A 20,165-nucleotide genomic window follows, 5' to 3' on the forward strand; every position below is an offset into this window, starting at 1 on the left:
GTTAATTGAACTGAATTCAATTTCCGCAAGAGCAAATGTATTGCGATTTAATGACAAGAGTCAACTATAATAGAATAGGCAATAGACTAGGTTTCCGTTAGTTTAAACTCAGTATAAAAGAACATATATATATTTGCTTAGAGAAAATGAAAGGAAAAGAAAAACAGTTGAATTTTTTTTTCTTCAAAATTTGACTATGAAATATCATTAGTTGATTGATGTTTCTTTCAAAAAATGCATACCATTATAATTAAGACGGAATAACTGTAAATGCCTTAAAATTGTATATGTACACTGAAAAAAATTTATTTAACAAAAAAAAATATGAACGTGGTTTTCATTTTCATCCATTGAATTCGGTAGAAATATTTTCCGGTTTCAGAAAATTCAACCGAAACGGTTGAAATCAAAGAAAAGCTTCGAAATGCTTGATTCGAGGTTAACTTGATGATTTGAAAATGTGAAGGGTGGAAAAGTCCCGTAAGTCACAGCTCATGTCATTCAGTCTTGAAAGACTACCATATTACTTTATCCGTAGCTGATCGTCAACACCTATTCTGGTCAAGCTAAAGAATTCTTTCAAAATATTTGTCAAAATTTACCTCTTCAAAATGTCTGTTTCGCAAATGATTTTGGTTTCTTTGGATATTTATATATTTATTTGATAAAGAACCGTATTAGAAACAATTTACTTCTGTTAAGAAAACCTTAAAAAAACACAAATCGGCTCTATGAACATAAGTTCGATTCTGTGTTCTATTGTTACAATTGTGTTTCAAAAATAAGACAAATAATGGAATTGGTAATGAGAAACGGTAATATATGTTTTAAATTCAATTGAATCATCGGTTGTGAATGGTTATGTGTGGCCGATTTCAGTTGAGCATCAGCAGAACAATGGGACAATGATCGCTACCGAGGATTGGTGTGCGCATGAAGCTGTCGACGATTTTTGGTTTGAGGTTCTCGGAAACGAGTGCATAATCCAGGCGCCATCCAACATTTTTTGCTCTGGCATTGCCCATATAAGTCCAGAATGTGTATGCCTTTTCTTGTTTGGGGTAGAATTCACGGAATGTATCGATGAAACCAAGTCCAAGCAAATCCGTCATTCCAGCTCGCTCCTCATCGGAGAAACCGGCATTCTTGCGATTGGTTTTTGGATTCGCCAAATCTAAATCAAATGAAAAAAAAAGTTTAAAATGCAATTAGAAAAAGCAACAGAAAGTTTGAAATTATCAGAATATATTCAATAAAAGGGTAAAATTGAGAAAGAAAGCAAAAGATAAAGCAAAGCAAATTCATCAAAATCGTACCAATTTCTTCATGGGCAACATTCATATCACCGCAAATGATGACTGGCTTCTTGGCCTTCAGCTCTGTCACATGTTGTTCAAACAATTTGTTCCAGCGCAATCGTCGATCCAGATTGATAAGTTTTCGACCAGCATTCGGTACATAAACGCAAACCAAATAGAATCTCGTAAAATCAGCCGTAATGATGCGACCCTCTTCATCCATTTCTTCGTCACCGAGATTGTATTGTACGTGGTATGGCATGGATTTAGTCAAAATCGCCACACCACCTCGTCCACCAGGCGTTGAGCACCAATAAGGGTGATAGCCTTTCAATTTTGCTTCGGTTGGTACTTCTTCTTCCAAACATTTGATCTCCTGAAAAATTCGAAAAAATTCAATGTTCCATTCAAATTCTAATTGGAATGGAATTAAGTAGTTTTTTACCTGCAAGCAGATGATGTCTGGTTTTTCGTATTCAAAGTAATCGAATCCACCTTTGCCAACCAATCCACGTAGGCCGGCCACGTTCCACGAAACAATTTTCTGTGTGAATTCTTTGTCAACATCGAAGTTGATTTGCGACAAATCGTTTGTGGTCGGATTCATCTTTGTTTTCGTCTCCTTGGCTTCGGTCTTCGATGGCTTCTTACGTTTGGTCACCAAATCATCGCCGGTGTCATTTGTGGTCGAATCTGCAGCGACCTTACGTTTTTTCGGTGAACCATTCGCTTTGGACGAAAAACCACCATCAACCGTATCACCACCAGCTGTTTCTTTCTTTTTCTTGGCCGGTGATTTTTCAGCCTCTACTTTAGCTGGTTTACGTTTGCGACCTTTTGCTGAATCAGCTCCATTGTTTTCTTCAACGGGTTCCTCTTTTGGCTTGTTATCATCAACAACGGGTTCTTCTTTTACCTCTTTCGAATTCGTTGATTTAGCTGTTGGTTTTGCTTTGTCAGCAACAACTTTCTTTGCTTTTCCTTTTGTCGGTTTTTCAATTTGGACTGGTGGTTCACTTTCGACCGGTTGTTCAGCTTCAACAGCTGCTGAGACGGCTTTCCGTGCACCACGCTTCCCCTTTGTTTCTGGGACAACGGTGGCTTTGTTCACATCGTCTTTCTTATCGCTTGTTGACGATTTCGCTGGTTTGGCTTTTGTGCCCTTCTTCTCCGGTTTGCTTGAACCGGCTTCGTTTTCTGCTTGCTTTGGTGCTTTGGGCTCCGCTTTCTTCGATTTTTTCTTCGGTGTGACTGTTGGTGATTCCAACTTTTTCTTTCCTCTGGTGCTCGGTTTCTTTCCACCATCATCAGTTGCACCATTCACTGGTTCAACCGTTTCAGGCTTTGCGACTGCATCATTTTGCTTCGCAATTCGTCTGGAAGCTGCTCGTTTTGGCTGCGCTTCAACCGTGGCTGACGCTGCACTTTCACCATTAGCATCGGTATCATTCGGTTCGGTTTCTTTTGTTTTTCTTTTTGGAGCCGCTTTCTTGGATTTTGGCTCAGCTTTGACCGGCGCAGCCTCAACATCATCATTTTGTTCAACCGGCTTCACTGCTTTTGCCACCTTTGCTTTCTTGGTGTCGGCTTTTGACGTTTTACCACTTACTTGTTCGGTGTCATTAGCTGGCGATGCAACAGTTTCGACTTCAGCAGCCGCTGCTTTCTTTCCGCGACGAGGTGCCATTCTCACAAATGTGTCGATTTGTGTGTTTGAATATTTCCAACACCACGGGATTTCACTATTTTTATAAATTAATGAAAAAATTTGCACTTTTTGCTCCCTTAACCGCAAAAAAACACGATATACGCTAAAAAAACGTTTAAACAAGCAAAATGCGTTGTTTCTTTTCAGCAGAGAACCAATCGTGTATGTGATGTATCTGTGACAGAAAAGCTAAAATACCGCCAAACAAAGCAAGAAGAAAAAAGTCTATCACGACAAAACTGCCAATAGTCAACATTCGAAACTCACTGACCGAACTGTCACACCATTCGATATTGACGGCAGAGGTCGTTGTGTCGCTATTTCGAATCTGACAGATTGAATACATTATTCGAATGGTTCAATGTGATTGTGAACATTTACAAACATTTTTTTTATTTTTCGGTAAAAATTCATTTAAAAAAATGGATTATCCACGTCCATGTGGCTGCAAGGGTAGGCGAACTTGTTTAGCATGCGAAAAAGAATATAATTTCGATGAGAAGTCATTCATCACCAAATACAAGGTAAATTCATTCACATCAAAAACAATCACATCGTTTCGAAATTTCGTCTAATTGCGTGTTTAATATTTCCCCGGCGCAGAATTTAAAATATTACGTTTTTTGTTATAAATGCATTAAAATTTATGCGGGTGACAATGTAACAGCCACAATTGGATCACATCCAGAGCATGGTGCACAAATCGGTATCGAATTCCCCGGAGTATTTGTATCACCAGATTTTATATCGGCGAACGAAGAGAATGCACTGATGACAGGCATTGACAGCTTGCCATGGGACATTTCACAGAGCGGCAGACGTAAACAAGTGAGTGATGGAATTTGATTTTAAATCTATTGAGTTTGGCTTATGTGTCATTTTACTTCTTTTGTGCAGAATTATGGACCGAAAACGAATTTTAAAAAAATGAAACTGGCACACGGTACATTCAGAGGCTTTCCAGAATATTCCGAATTTGTGCAGGAACGATTCAAAGATGTTCCACTGTTGGCCGATTTTCAAACAATCGAACAATGCTCTTTGGAATACAATCCAGATAAAGGAGCATCAATTGATCCACATATCGATGACTGTTGGATTTGGGGCGAACGAGTTGTCACCGTCAATTGTCTGTCAGACTCTGTACTCACTTTAGTTAGGTAAGATCAAAAATATTTTGTCATCAAACCAAACAGAACCAGAAGTTAATTTGATTTCCTTGACTTTCAGATATACCGGAGATCCGAAACGTTATAATTTGCCTTTAGTTGAATCATATGCATCACAATTGAGATCACCATTAGCCTCGGAGGAACAATTGAATGGATTCAATGATGTATTAATCAAAGTACCTATGCCAAATCGATCACTCATCGTCTTATACGGATCACCACGATATCAGTTTGAACATTCGGTTCTGCGCACGGACATTACATCAAGACGTGTGTGCATTGCGTACCGAGAATTCACACCGATGTACTTGAAAAACGGCGAGAGCTTCGAAAAAAGTGAACCAATTTTCCAAACAGCCAAGTCATTTTGGCTGGATGAAATATCAGCGCAGTGAAATACCGTTTTTTTTTTGTTAATAAAAGAATGAAATCATTATTTAAACACATTTCTTACATTTTGATCAGTTTTTTAAGAGTTTGTTCAATGATGTAATTATTTAATGTTTTTGTGCAATCTTAGCATTGTTAACAAAACTGATGTATGTTATATGATAACATTGTTATCCCATGTAAATGCAAATTATTTTGTTATAATATTGAATGGAATTAAAATCGATAAATTTTGTGCCCCAAAGCAGTATTTAGTTGAATCATTTTTAATATTTATCAAATGTGCATATCGACGGTACATAAAAAATCCATTGGAAACTAATCCAATTTAAAATCGGAATTCACCACAAAAACTTCATTAAAAAATGAGAAAAAGTTTGCTCATACATTTTTGTTCATTGGTTACCAAAAATTGTATCCTTTCAAATTGCCCATTTCGACTTGTCAGTGTCACGTCACGAATCTCCGAAATTGATTGGCGAAAATGAACAGGATCGAAATTCGAACGTCAGCGCCACCTAATTATGAAATGGTTTTTTGCGATGCACACTTTTTCAAACGAGCGTACGATTGACACAAGCTAATTCAAACGGCGTAGAACAGATTCAAACAAGTGGACGCACGATTGAAACCGCTACGCATTATTTTTTTACGATTTTGCAAATTAAAATTCATTTCACACTTCAATACGAGTTTTTTTTCCTACACAGTTAACATTTTCTCTATCTATAAGCATAAAAGGTAAGAAAAACGATCAAATAAATTTTCTATTCAAGAAAATCTTATATTCAGATAGATGACAATGTTGGAATTCACATGAAATACATCGCACCGAATAGAAATCGTATTTTGACAAATTTTACGAATTAAAACAGCGGAAATTCAATGAAGGACAATAAATCCAACTTTTTTGATGTTTATTTTACTTTTTTCAACAGCTCACAAGTCTTTTTTCACAACAGCAATCAATTTCATAGCAACATAGATTCAGTTGGATTTTACAATTCAAATTTGCAGCTATCAAAAGGTGAGAGAATGTGGACATTTTGCCATAAAATATGATTTCGTTAAAAAAATGTGTGAGTGTGTGACTAAATTTTTCATTTTCTCAATTTCAACAGCGCATTATTTTGGTATTTGTGTCGATTTTGGACAATTCCCCAAGACTACAGAATGTCAAATAGCAATTACAGCAGTTCAGCCATTGTCACAGCCGGCAAGCGGATGTATTTGGATACAAAGATGGCTGATGTTCACTTCACTTTCGAATCAGTTGACGGCCAAATCCAGCGTATTCCAGCAATAAAGAGCGTTTTGGCAGCCACAAGCAAAGTGTTCAATTCGATGTTTTATGGACCAATTAAAGAGAAAGATGACGTCAAAATCACCGATGCTTCACCGGCTGCTTTCAAGGTATTCTTGAAGTTTTTCTACTTCGATGAAATCGAATTGACAGCCGATAATGTTGCTGAAGTTATGAATTTGGGCCACAAATACGATGTCACCGAATGTTTGAGCGCTTGTGGCAAATTCATAGAGGACCATTTGTCAAATGACAACTTATGGTTGGCGTATGGCTTGGCAATTTTTCTGAATCACGAGGAGCTGAAGAAAATGTGTGAAGTAACCATTGCCATCGACACAGGCAAATTGTTCAAGTCACCCAGTTTCATGGACTGCGACAAAAAGGTATTGCGCAACATTTTGAAATTGGATTCATTGTCGTGCTCAGAGACTGAGGTGTTCGACGCGTGCATGGCATGGATCAAAGCAGCCAGCAAACAAGATACATTGACCAAGGAGCTGGTTGGGGCCCATCTCGGTGAATCATTCTATGACATCCGCTTTGGATCGATGACAATGGAAGACTTCGATGCGATTTATATGGCCAACGATGCATTATTCTCAACGGATGAATATCAAGACATTGTTCGATCAATCACATCGAAGGAATATGAAGCCAAGCTATTCAAAGGAAAGACTCGCCAATGTACATGGGACCAAGCAGCTATGCTTAAGTGTGATCGTCCTGCTAAGGAAATTATGTTGTTCCAAGAATATGATGTTAGCGGATTCGAAAAAACGACATTCTCAACCAGTACAACTCTTTTGTTGAGAGAAATCGTTTGCACCGAATTATTTGATGAATATGAAGGTCCTAATGTCTTGTGTGAAGATATTGTTGCAAAATTGACAATCATCGAATCTGGCGGGCCAACACAGACCGAGGTCATCACTACTGAAGAGGTGAGCGTGGACATTGATAGTGAAGATGAATCCACCACATTCACGGAAGATGATCCCAACGCTCTGTACGTGGACAAAAATGTAATCTTCACAGGTGGAAGAGATACTGTGATTTCATTGTCCAAACCGATCATCATCAGACGTGGAATTAAGTACGAAATTCAATTGGAATTGGACTTGGAGTCTCCATGCTGCTCGACTATCAAGTTCAAATCCTCAAAGGTGCAAATCGAACCGGGAATCATTGTCAAATTCCATGACAAACCGGCTAAGAATGGCGACAAAGTGGGAATCGTTCGCGGTCTTCGATTCAACAAATACTGAACATCGGTACATTGGAAATGACTTACATTGAATTCAAACCATATGCGTTCTTGAACAAATCTTTGAAAAAAAAAATCGAATATTTTTTCTTAATTTTTTTTAATTATATTTCTCTACTGATATAGCTAATAAGTAATGATTTGATTTTGATTCAACATAGTTAAACTTTCTTCCGCTAATCGATTAAATGGAATATAATTTTCGAAGCATTTAATAAAATGATAGTGCCAAAATATTTGTTGGTTTTTCGTCAAGTGTTTTCTTTGGAGGATTCTTTACATTTCAGTAGAACCGTTTCCATAAAACCCCAAGATAAAATGGTAGTAATTTTGCCGAATGATATGAACGACGCTCAATCAAATTCAATCAACACTTTTCTTTGGATTATTCAATTTGGCCAAACATTTCTTCAAGTAAGAAAAAAAAACATTTCTGTCTTACTTCGACAGTCAAACAAAATAAGATGAATGAAAATCTGAATTATTCATTTTTCGGGTGCTTCTTCGATTATTTTTAATTTTTATGTATTTGATTATGGCAAATGTATCATGATTAAATTCTATTTAAAACAAAATATACTCTACTAATTGGATTAAAATCCCTCTCTTGGGATTGTGCATTCAAAACGGATTGACGAAAGCCGTCTATTGATCACAAAATCGATCTAAATTATATATTTCACTATATAAGAGCATCTCTGTAAATGAAGTTTATTCGTTGTATTAAAATTTGAAGTTACAGCTAAATTGAATCTGTAATGGCCCCTGTAGTACATTATATAAGATCATAGCGTTATATAGTGCCAAAAATGCTTATTAAGTTGAATACATACATATATTTGAAATAATAATTGGATATATTTTCTTAAAAATGATACCTGACAAATTTGTCTCATTCTTTATTTTCAGTGCGACTTCTTAAATTGCCAAAATTTATTGGCGAAAATAGACAAGCTTGACTCAATATTAGTTCGAAGTTTCGAGAAACCATGTTTAGTTCAGTAGTCCAGGGCAGGTTGCCATATTTATTCAACACATTGATGCATCTTTGCTGAATGTTTAAGTAATTCTGATGATGACTAAAATCATCTATAGGTCCATTGGCCTCACTCATGAAACTTTCAATGTATTGGATATCAGGATCAGATTTAATGCGTTTTGATGAATTGGGCCAATTAGTACTCTTACCTAGGGGAAAATCACATAAAATGGAAATAATGCGAATTAATAAATGGTAATGACGAACTATTGAATGCAATGTAAAAAGAGTAATGAAACTAAATGAAACTCATACATTTTTCACAGTCACATTGAAATTCATATTCAATACGTGCCATTGGCTGCTTATTCAATGGCGTAGACCAACAAGTTGGGTTGTATATCATGAACAATTGTTCTCCTTTTCTAATTAAGCGAGACGTAATGCCAATACACTTATTCTCATAGTGGTAGAACAATACATTGGGTGCACAAGAGTGATTGAAGAAACTTCGAAGTAGATACGTTCCACTAATGGTGTTCGTGTTGAATAGATTACTTAGAACGATGGAAACATGCAGCACACACAAATGAATGAAGAAACGTTTTTTTGCCTTCGTTGAAAACATCGTTTTTATCGTTGGATATCCCATTAATTTTTCGTATACATTACGCGCACGTGCTAAGGAAATCCCACGCTTCATAGCATTTCCCAAGAGATTGAGTTGCAAAAATATGCGATATTTTGATTTCATATCACCAATTGCAGATGGTACAACTTTCGTTTTGCTTTTATCATTGATAACACTTTCCACGAATTGAATTAAACTGTCGACGTTTTGAAAAATATCAATAGCAAACAAAACTGAAGTCATATCGTACATCACGGACGAAGTAAGTGGTGGCGGCACTTCACCGCATACAAACTTATGAAATTTATTATTATCAATGCAAGTTTGATTACAAAATAATGTATTCGGACATTTCTCACACGGGATAAAATTCATTGTATTTTTATAACATGTATTGCATACAACACATTGTCCTGCATCCATCAGCTGAGCCGGTCCAAATGCTTCTTCGATCAAAACGGTTTTTCCAATGGCAATGTCACACTTTGCAACCACATGCCGTCCAAACTTCTCATTGAATTTTATATCCAAAACGTTCGAGAATCCAACATAATTTTCATTTGCATCAAAATCAAATGCTGGAGCCAATATTTCAACTTCATTGTTGATCCGTTCTAAGCAATACGCACGTCGTTCGTCTAATTTGAACCTCTTTTCTTTCGGATAGTTGGCTTTAATCGCAAAATTAATATCGGTTATGCACTTATCGTACATTTCCATCTTAAGGAAACATAACGATCGATTTGCATACGCCAAACTAACATTGGGTGAACCGTTTTCAGCATAGCTTAGGCTTTCATTGTAGAATCTCATCGCATGATACCAGCGCTCTTTGGCTTTTTGATCGTTTCCATTTTGCCGGAATTCGGTTGATTTCGTATTATTTTTGGCAGGAGCCAATTGCAAACCACTGAATAATTTACTGAACAAATTTGAATTTCCTGTGGATCTACCAAAAATATCAATATATGATCCATCCGCTTCCTTTTTCCAAAGTAAATCCATTTTATCAAAATATGATGTTCTCCCTCGTCGATGCTTTGTTGTGTCTCAATGATTTTGAAACTGGAAATATTAGTTTTTACAATGTAAACAACAATGAATACAAAAATTTGACTGAAAAATGATTTATTGTTCTTGTGGCCGACTTGAAATGCCAATCTGGATTCAATTTGGAAATGACTAGTTGTAAAAAAAGGAGAAGTCAAAATATATTCACTTTTTTACAAACTTCTATTTACTCAATCAATCTGAAGAATATCTTCTTTGTAAAAAATTATATTCACAAATTGTTTGAATATATGGTTCAGACAGCCGCACCACAATTCAACACAAAAAACTCGCAATCAACGTCAAAATTAATACCATATAGTAAATGACATCATGCAACATAGTGAAGCTCATGTTTTACATGTGTATTTGATAATATATGTTTGGTGCAAGGACTTAACCACGCAAATCATTTTAGAGAATAGATGGCTCTGTCTATATATACCCCAATTTGCTTGCACAATTAGTGATCACAAATGACTACCGTTCTGAACTCGCCTAAAAATCTCAAATCTATCTGAAATGCAAAATATGCTGTAAAAATTTTGCAAATCCACAGATTAAACCGGAACCATTTTATGCTTTAGGAAATTACTAAGCCAAATGTTCGAAATGTACTTTGAAAAATGGTTTTTTTCATTGTTTTATTTGAAATAAATTCCAATTACTTCAAAAATTTGCTTAGACTGATTCGAATCAACCTTAATACATAACATAAATTTGATGATTATGGGACACCATCAAACCAGTAACACTATCGCTTCCACGACTTTTTTTTACTTCGACAACAGTCTTTGGATGCGGACAATTTTCAAAACGAACGGTCAAATAGCACAAACAGTGAATTGAATACCAACGTAGATGATGATTAATTATTCCGTTACATTGCATCATCAATTGTAAAAATGTTCGCCATGTCTGTGGGTGAATTTGAGGTAGCCAGCAGTCACTTCGAATCCAGTGTATACTTTTATTTTATTTATTTATTTTATTTGTGATTAGCTTTCGCTTTTTTTTTGGTTGTACATTTAATAAAATCCCTAAATCCTATTCTTTTATGTGCAAGGCAAGTCTCTTTTTAAATATGTTAATACTATCTATATTCTTTAGTTCATTTGGCAAATCGTTAAATAATTTTACTCCGTTGTACAATATACATTTTCTTGCGTTCTCAGTTCTTATATCAGGAAGCCCAAATTCATTTCTGCTTCTTGTGTTTCTATTGTGGAATTCATTCGCATATCTAATTTTGTTACATAAATATTGGGGAACAAGATCATTTTTCATTTTATAAACAAGTAGCATCACATTATAATTTATTCTTTGGGCTACGCTCATCCAATTTAAACTTTTCAACATAAAATCAGAAGGTGTTCGGTAATCACATTTCAAAATATATCGCATTGCACGATTTTGTAGTTTTTGCATTAATTCAATTTGTTCTTTTGTACAATTAATATAGAGCGTTGAGCAGTAGTCATAGTGCGGTTGAATAATCGAGTTGTATACAATTTTCCTTAAATCGAAAGTAATTTTGTCGCTGATTCTGTATAATACATTAATTTTGCTGGCTAGTTTTTTTGTTATCGAATTGATTTGTGCATTGAAGTCTAATTTTTCATCAATTTCGAAACCTAAATATTTAATTTCTTTCACTCTTTCTATGGTTTGATTTTCAATTTTTAATTCGAGCTCATTTAATTCATTTCCATTTCCATTTTCTTTGCCAATTAACATCCATTTGCTTTTCAACACATTTGTTATTAGTTTGTTGGCATTAAACCAATTCTCAATCTTTTTCAATTCACGGTTCGCTATTTCAACAGCAGTTCTGGTATTTTTGTGTTTAACTATTAGTCCAGTATCATCGGCAAAGAGAACTATCTCGCCAATATCTGGTACTTCGGGTAAATCGTTAATCTATAACAGGAATAAATAGACACTCAGCTGTGTACCTTGTGGTAAATACTGGATCTACTTGATCATCGGCTTTATTTTTTTGATAACAATCGTTTTCATGAACTTGATGAACGGTCTCGCTGTTAGTGATACGCAGAAGCAATCCAAGCCGATGCCAAAGCAACGAGTATGATACAACGTGTGCGGCTGCTGGCTCATTATGAAGGAGTTAGATCAATGAGATATCATACTATTGTGTAAGTTGTTTTTTACGATTTCAATTTTTTCAATTTTTTAATATCATTTTGTTTACATGAACCAAAACCGTTCTAGGCAAAAGTATAATGGCACTTTTATCCAGAAAATATTTGAATACATAACCAAAGTCAATTCACTGGACCATCTGCGCCATCCGTTGAACACAAAAATCTACATCGGCCCGCGCAACAAGGTGTTAATTTTGCAAAAAGACTACCGAACAGCCCAACAAGACTCGATTAAATTCGACAAAAATGGCTCTTATTTGTATAGTTGGATCAGTCATTGTTGCTTTTCCAATCAATTTCTTCGAGCCAATCCGACAATCGCACAAAGAGCCCGTCAAATCTTGGAACTAAAAGATAGCACGCAAAAAAAAACGAAAACAAAAAAAATTACCTGAGAAATTACATCATGAAATTAGAGAATCAACTGAATGAAATCAAACAAATGATTCAACAGAATAAAGTAAATGCAATGAATAGCGTGCAAACTAAACAGTGCTGTTGAAACAAAGTAAACGATTAGAGGAAATAATGCTAGGTATAGATGACGTAAGCAACGAATTTGATATAAATTTGATTATTTTCTCAAAAATTGTATCTTTTGTTTACCAAATTAAAAAATATATTCCAATTTGTTTGCATGTGCTCGTTCGTAGTATGGTTGACCTTGACGGTGACGGTGACGGTGACGCGATATACATCAGAATCGTAAAGGTACTTATCTATTGGAACGAATTATTCGATGAGTATGTATTTGGCTGTGGAAGTGATCACCTCGTCTCGTTAGTACATTCAAATTTTGATCAAAAGTGGTTGTACTCAACGCACAACAATTGCCGTTTGCTTACTTCTGGATGGATTGAGTTCCCACTGTGTTTTTTTCTACACGAAGTGTTTAACGCCAGAGGAGATTTTGAATAAATATTCAGCGCAATAAAATAGTTCTAGTTATGTGTTCGACGCGAAGGAGGCACCGGTATTACGTGGTAAGTTATGAATTTGAATTTTTGCTCAGTCACGGTGAATAAGCAATATTTGGAGTCGGTGCTCCGGTATGGAAGAATGCCAAACTTTATATTTTGTTTTTTTATTTTAATTAATGTAAACAAATGTATGGGATTTTTTAAAAGAATAATTCGCATTATTGCGAAACATTTAATTGAATGTTTACTTTCCAAAGGTTTTCCGGTAGAAACTCGACCTATGTCATTATTTTAAGTTTGGACATCATATCAAATGGAAGTAAAATGAAAGAATTGCTCGAAACCACGTATTTGGATGATTTGAAATCATTTCGTTGGGAATTATTCCACTACAGACATTCGAAGGAAGTTATCAAATGCTTGACCAGATACTATTTCAAGAAGTATAATTTTCAACACTTTGCTGAAGAGATCATAATCGCTGGATATGATTTACAAAATGTGAGACAAATTTGTTTGAAAAAGTGAAAAAAAGAAGAAAAAAAAAACATTTTCATTAAGAAAAAAGTTAAATTTTTCGAATTTGGTTGAACAACTGATTAATTTTCATTTTCGACATTTTCAGTTGAATAAAGATATTCGAACGGAGGTTTGTCTTCACGTGCCAAATTTGGCGCTCGGTGCATTTCCCTCCATTCGCGAGAGTGACGATACGGTGTGGGATCTCAACCGGTTGTTTATTTGTTTGACGTATGGCAATGAATCGTGTTTCGTTAGAGGTCTACAGTTGATTGCTGCAAAAAGGCCGAATGATCTGTGCAAATTGTTCATGTGTATGGGATTTTTGATCTGGCAGTTGGAAACTTGGCTAGAACCATCGGTTGCTCACACCGTGATATCATCATTGCAAAAATTGCCACTGCAAACCAATGTATTGAATCTTTCATTGGTTGATTTACTGGAAAACTACCAAAACTACTTCAAGTACTGGAAAGGCAAAAGATATGTAAATATCGTTGATGCAATTGATGCTATTATGCTGGAGCCAAAGCTTCGGCACAAAAAGATGATTGAGCATTTTGATCGTACTGCTGTCGTGGATGTTTTGATTGAATGGGACGTAAATGTAACAACGAAACTCCATCAAGGTCATACTACTCTATACCATGCTGTTGTGCAAAAAAATTTGAATGCAGTTTTCAAATTACTCACAAAAGGTTCATTTATTGGCAGCTTATCCAATACAGAACCCAACATATGCAGCATTGACTCGAAAATGTTTGAAAAACACTTTGACAACTGTATTACAAGGTGCGTGGACGATGACAGTTTTATTGAAGTTGATTTCAAAAATTTAATATCTCCACCGAATGAGTGCGACCGCTGCGATGGGACCTGCTCAGACGAAATGAAAGCAATTGAACTGTTATCAAATTCGAAAAACCATAAACGTTTACTTGTTCATCCCGTGTTTTCGTTCTTTGTGCTTTTAAAGTGGAATCGTTTGGCATTTGTGCTTTACATTGACTTTATCTTATACACACTCTTCACGTTGTCAACGATTAGCTATATTTTGACGGTTGAAAGTAGTAATAGAAGTGGCGAAAAAACTTTTCACGAAATTGCGTTAACTGTGACCACGTCTATTTTCACTGTGTATGCAGCATCACGGCGAATATTGGATCAAATATTCAGCAGCATCTATTTAGAGCACCGGAGTAAAGTTCGTCATTACTTGCAATGCCTTCATACGGTGTCCATAGTTATTTTCGTGCTGATACTTCTGTTTGACATTTCAGTTAGCTATCGCTCGGTTTTTGCAACAATTTGCATTCTTTTAATAGCTGGTGAACTGTTCATTTTGGCCGGATCGCTATTTTGGTCCTTTTCCAAATATTATGTCATGTTTTTAGACGTTGCAATAAGCTCGCTGAAAAGTTTACAGTTGTGCATTATACTGATACCAGCATTTTGCATATCATTTTATTTACTGTTGCGGAATCGAGCACAACTCACAAATGCAAACAACAGAAACGATGGACATGTAAGCACTTCGAACAAAGAAGAGAATTCTTTCAGTGATTTCAAATCATTGTTTGTTAAAATTAGCGCAATGTCGATCGGTGAATATGATGTAGACGCCAATAATTTTGATAAAAATGTCGTTAGCACGTATTTGTTCATCGGCTTTGTATTTTTGATTTCGACTGTTTTTATGAATTTGATGAATGGTCTTGCGGTTAGCGACACTCAAAAAATTCAATCGGATGCTGAAGCAACGAGTATGATTCAACGCTTGAGAGTTTTGGCCTACTACGAAGGTGTTAAATCATTCAAACAGCATTGGTTTCGGTGAGTTTATCTTGAATAATGTATCCAGTTTTTTTTTTGTAAACTGAAGTTTTTTTCATTTTCAGAAAAAAGTTCAACGATACCTGGGTTATGAAAACATTTACTTACTTCACAAAAATCAATTCATTCGACACACTATGTCATCCACTGAACACAAAAATCTACATCGGTTCAGACAATCGAGTATTAGTTTTACGCAAAGATTACCGAACAGCTGAACAGGACTCGATTATATTTGACCAAAATGGTTCATATTTATTCGGTTGGATTAGCTACTTTTGTTGCTCTAATAAATTTCTCCGGGTGGATAAAAGGATAGTGCAACAGGCTCATAACATTTTAGAAATGAAAAATATGAAGCAAAAAGATGAAACCGAGAAGAATCAATTGAAAAATCAAATTGTAAAACTTGAGAGTGACTTGGATGAAATCAAACAAATGATAAAACAAAACAATGAAATCACAAAGCATCAATTGGAAATAATATTGCACAAGTTAGATTCTATTATATAGGCAAAAAAACAGCACATCATCATCTTATAAAAAAGTTTGCACATTTTATTCTAATAAGGGCAATCGTATTATATTTGATAAATATCTACAGAAGAAAAATCTAGAAAAGGGAAATTTTCAATTGCAGTTTTATTTTGGTTTATGCTATAGCCATTCAAGAGACTCTACGTACTAATTTTGATTGATATCAACAGTAAGGAATTATTATTGATGCAATATGTCGTAAAATATTGGTATATGTATTGCGATGACAGCAATTAGCTCTTACAATCATTTAAAATCGTCCATTCCCATTTTTCTGGGGATATTTTTCAATTTTTATCCTCTCTATTGATGGAAGTTTTGAAATGGGTGAAAAAACAATCAACGAATACATTATTGGCTGTGGTAACGATCAATTCTATCCTTTAGACTGATTAGAATTCGTATTGCCATTTCTAATGGTCAAATTATCAAATTATTCTGACATACGCTAATTATTATACTGTGACCAATCAATTTCATTCGAGTAAAATCAAAACGCAATTGTATGAAGTTACTTTGTTCATACTGAAGACAATACCGAAGTTATAGCAAAACTTGATTTTTCATGGCCATGCATGGAGTAAACGCTTTAATACTTCCGTAGTATACGCGCATTAAAATTACACTTTAGAACAAAATTAATTTTTAATCATTGATGTGAATTTGATAAGAGGAGAAAAACACGATCGATCAAAATATTTTCTGCTGATTTTTCAATCTCGGGGCATTCATTTTGGTAGAGTATCAAACTTACAAGTAGGTTTTAAAAACGCATTTGAGTTTCATTTCGAAAAGAAATTTTGAATCAAATATATGCGGCTTGTTGTAGTGAAGGGTCATAAAAATTGATCAAATACGCAATAAAAATGAATGGTATTAACGAAGCCGTTTACCTAGAAGACTTAAGATCGTTTCGCTGGGAGTTGTATCACCGTGGGAAATGTACGGAAAGGATACAATGCTTAACCCGCTACTACTGCAAGAAATATAATTTCCAGCATTTTGCAGAGGAGATTGTAATTGCCGGCGTTGACTTACAAAATGTAAGATGAATCAAAGTAGCACATTGATTAACGATTATATTTCCTTTTATTCTGTCAAAAATCCATTTTCCCTTCGACATTTACAGTTGAATGCAGATGTCCGACAAGAAGTCTACCTTCGCATACCAAATTTATCGTACGATGAATTTCCATCGATTCTGGAAAAAGAAGACTCTCTTTGGGATGCCAATCGACTTTTCATTTGTTTGCTGTATGCAAACGATGAATGTTTCGTTAAAGGCGTTCGACTCATAGCTGAAAAGCGACCAACTGACATTTATAACGTATTGATGTGCACTAGATGTATTCTTTGGCAATTGAAAACCTGGCTGCATCCTTCGGTCTATGGTACGTTCGTGTTAGCAACCGAAAAATTTCACGCATCCAACAGCTTTCGTATGGAGCCTCTGCTAGAAAAACTGAAAACATTTGAAAATGATATTCAACATTGGAAAGACAGAAAGTTCTCAAATGTAGTGGATTTACTGGATGCGCTTTTACCCGATCCAAAGTTTCGTCACAAAAAATTAACCGAATATTTCAATCAGGAGCAATGTGTTGAAACTTTAATTGATTGGGATGTGGATATAGCATATCGTTTCCATCAAAATCATACCGCTTTGTATTATGCCGTTGCCCGAAATGAAAGTAAGATCATTTTGAAATTGCTACAAAAAGGATCGTTCATTGGAAGTGCACCGCTTGATTTACATGTTGGGTGTTCCAATTTAAAAGTACTTCAAGAGCATTTCAACGATTGCATCACCAAATGCGTAGATGATGATCGATTTATCGAAATCGATCTCAAAAACCTGTTTTCTTCACCGAATTCATCCGATAGACCCTGTGACGTTTGTGTGGATGAAATGAATGCAATTGAAATGATCGGAGAGTGTTGTGAACATAAGCATTTACTAGTTCATCCAGTGATCGCAATATTTGTACTCTTGAAATGGAATCAAATGGCGTTTTTGTTTCACTTGCATTTCATTTTATATATTTGTTTCATGGCATTCACATTGGGATATATATGGTGTATCGTAAATGATGTATCGGGCAGTGTTAAAATGGTTCTTGCTGTAGGCACAATCGGTATGACGAGCTACGTTGCAGTACGACGACTCGTCTATCAAATTTATTACGTATTTTATCGAGAACTAAATTTTTGTGATAAAATTTACAACTATTTAAAGTGTGCCATTGATTCAACTACCGTTATTCTCATAATGTTATTTTTCCTTGTAAACTCACCAACTATTCGCCCGATATTAGCTGCAGGTTGCGTTGTATCAATAGCATGTGAACTGTTCATTTTGTCTGGATCATTGTTTTGGTCCTTTTCCAAGTATTATGTCATGTTTTTGTACATCGCTCGAAGTTGTTTGAGAAGTTGTCAACTATTTCTCATACTTCTTCCTGCATTCACATTTTCCTTCCATTTATTGCTTCGACGTGATTCGTTGAAACACTTTGATCAAAGTGAAATGAATGGAAAAGAAATTGACTATCAATTTAGTAATGTTAGGTCGACGGTGGTTAAAGTCGTTGCAATGTTGGTAGGCGAATTGGAAAATGGTGGCAGTAACTTTGACTCCACGGTTCTGAGCTCTTTTTTGTATACTGCATTTGTGTTTCTGATAACGATTGTTTTCATGAACATGATGAATGGGCTGGCGGTTAGTAATATACAAAAACTTCAGGCCAATGCTGAGTTATCATCGATGCGGCAACGTGTTAAGTTACTCTCACAATTTGAAGGAATAGTATCGAACGAGCTTCAAAACAATCGAAAATATCACAACAAATTAATCGAGAAGCTGTTTAAATATTTTGCCAAAATCAACACTTTGGACATTTTACATTGGCCATCGAAAACAAAAATTTATATCGGTCCAGACAATGGAATTTTAGTTTTGCGAAAAGACTACAAAACGGCTGAACAAGAATCGATTGAATTTCATAAGAATGGTTCATATTTGCATAGTTGGACTAGTCACTTATTTTGCTCACATAAGCATCTACGGGTGCATCCAAAGGTTGTACATGAAGCTCGTCGAATCATTGAAATGAAGGAAAGCAAACAGCGGGAACAGAATGAAAAGAATCAACTGAAAAATCGGATTGTTAACATAGAAAATACCTTGAATGAAATCAAGCAAATGATACAACAAAACGCCGAAATCGCAAAACAACATTTGACATATAATACTGCGCAAATTTGATAACATCTCATGGGCACACGGAAATCGGCTCAGTATTATAATATGAACAATTTATGTTTCCCCATTTAGTAGCTTCTAAGGTCGAAAATATGATGATGATTTTTTTTACAAGTAAAATTCCTAAAAATAAATCGACATTCATGTTTAATTCGCCTTAAATTACTTTATCGTGTTAGTATCAATTAAATTAGATTTGATGAAGGCAGTGTTGTAAATTTAGCCATTTTAATTACATGCGCATTTGTAAGGTTTTGTGGGAGCCTTTGATAAAACGATTAAAAAAACATACAAAAAATATACGGATTTTGATGAAATTTGATACAGACATATTTTAGGAGATGAATTTTAATATTCACCAAGTTTCAAGTCGATGCGACCTTCCAGAGCTGCGGAATTGCCGATGGAAAAAATGTAATTTAAAAAAAGTAATCATAGCGTGTAATCATTACTTTTTTTTAATTACATTTTTTCCATCGGCAATTCCTCAGCTCTGGAAGGTCGCCACGACTTGAAACTTGGTGAATATTAAAATTTATCTCCTAAAATATGTCTGTGTCAATTTTCATCAAAATCCGTATATTTTTTGTATGTTTTTTTAATCGTTTTATCAACGGCTTCCACGAAACCTTACAAATTTTGTAATTGCACTTTTACAACTCTGGATGAAGGTACGACAATTTTTGGAATTTCCAAATAAATCGTTTATGTGTTCTAAACATTCTTTGATGAACTGTCTAATTTTATTTCCGACGTCATTTGGTTAACAACTGAAGATAAACCATGACAAAGATATAAGAAATGCAATCATAGTTTTCCAGAAGAATATTTACCTGTCGAATTCAAAACAATCAAACAGTATATCATTGGCTGTGATAGCGATCACTGCGCTCTTCAAACTGCTTAGAACTCGTATGGCATTTCTCAATGATAGAAATGTCACCTTGCATGAGATACATGAAGCAGTGTCCATAGGGTAAGAAAGCAGTTATGCTTATTGCAGCAAAAATAACAAGAGGAGCAATAAATAATTTTTTAAACATCCAATTTCGTGTCCATCCATGCTTTTCTTCGTTTATATGTATAAAGGGTGTCCCAATAGCAACGCAAAAAAGTATTTATAAAAAAAAA

General features: G+C 35.2%; 6 protein-coding genes across 6 annotated transcripts; 4 read left to right on the plus strand and 2 right to left on the minus strand.

The window, feature by feature from the left end:
* Positions 1-630: 630 nt before the first annotated feature.
* Positions 631-3,307, minus strand: LOC129565050 (DNA-(apurinic or apyrimidinic site) endonuclease). Its single transcript, XM_055439403.1, has 3 exons — positions 1,744-3,307; positions 1,317-1,674; positions 631-1,174 (listed from the first exon to the last, which is right to left on the minus strand). The coding sequence occupies exons 1-3, from the start codon at positions 2,983-2,985 to the stop codon at positions 876-878; spliced, it is 1,899 nt and encodes a 632-aa protein (XP_055295378.1). The 5' UTR covers positions 2,986-3,307; the 3' UTR covers positions 631-875.
* On the plus strand, positions 3,289-4,812 carry LOC129565051 (alpha-ketoglutarate-dependent dioxygenase alkB homolog 4). The gene is made up of 4 exons (XM_055439404.1): positions 3,289-3,530; positions 3,610-3,834; positions 3,904-4,166; positions 4,237-4,812. The coding sequence occupies exons 1-4, from the start codon at positions 3,360-3,362 to the stop codon at positions 4,571-4,573; spliced, it is 996 nt and encodes a 331-aa protein (XP_055295379.1). The 5' UTR covers positions 3,289-3,359; the 3' UTR covers positions 4,574-4,812.
* A 300-nt stretch (positions 4,813-5,112) lies between these two features.
* On the plus strand, positions 5,113-7,372 carry LOC129565053 (BTB/POZ domain-containing protein 3-like). Its single transcript, XM_055439406.1, has 3 exons — positions 5,113-5,309; positions 5,507-5,595; positions 5,690-7,372. Exon 3 carries the CDS (start codon positions 5,742-5,744, stop codon positions 7,137-7,139), a length of 1,398 nt encoding a protein of 465 aa, XP_055295381.1. The 5' UTR covers positions 5,113-5,309; positions 5,507-5,595; positions 5,690-5,741; the 3' UTR covers positions 7,140-7,372.
* Positions 7,222-10,122, minus strand: LOC129565052 (SET domain-containing protein 3-like). The gene is made up of 2 exons (XM_055439405.1): positions 8,433-10,122; positions 7,222-8,326 (listed from the first exon to the last, which is right to left on the minus strand). The coding sequence occupies exons 1-2, from the start codon at positions 9,751-9,753 to the stop codon at positions 8,031-8,033; spliced, it is 1,617 nt and encodes a 538-aa protein (XP_055295380.1). The 5' UTR covers positions 9,754-10,122; the 3' UTR covers positions 7,222-8,030.
* A 2,555-nt stretch (positions 10,123-12,677) lies between these two features.
* LOC129565055 (transient receptor potential cation channel protein painless-like) lies at positions 12,678-15,862 on the plus strand. The gene is made up of 4 exons (XM_055439407.1): positions 12,678-12,946; positions 13,141-13,384; positions 13,509-15,235; positions 15,301-15,862. The coding sequence occupies exons 2-4, from the start codon at positions 13,208-13,210 to the stop codon at positions 15,746-15,748; spliced, it is 2,352 nt and encodes a 783-aa protein (XP_055295382.1). The 5' UTR covers positions 12,678-12,946; positions 13,141-13,207; the 3' UTR covers positions 15,749-15,862.
* A 597-nt stretch (positions 15,863-16,459) lies between these two features.
* On the plus strand, positions 16,460-19,265 carry LOC129564938 (transient receptor potential cation channel protein painless-like). Its single transcript, XM_055439188.1, has 3 exons — positions 16,460-16,815; positions 16,902-17,789; positions 17,859-19,265. The coding sequence occupies exons 1-3, from the start codon at positions 16,639-16,641 to the stop codon at positions 19,035-19,037; spliced, it is 2,244 nt and encodes a 747-aa protein (XP_055295163.1). The 5' UTR covers positions 16,460-16,638; the 3' UTR covers positions 19,038-19,265.
* The last annotated feature ends 900 nt before the right edge of the window (positions 19,266-20,165 follow it).

This window comes from Sitodiplosis mosellana, unplaced genomic scaffold (genome assembly GCF_009176505.1).
Source record: "Sitodiplosis mosellana isolate CC-2019 unplaced genomic scaffold, AAFC_SMos_1.0 Smas_scaffold_2, whole genome shotgun sequence".
NCBI lineage: Eukaryota > Metazoa > Arthropoda > Insecta > Diptera > Cecidomyiidae > Sitodiplosis > Sitodiplosis mosellana.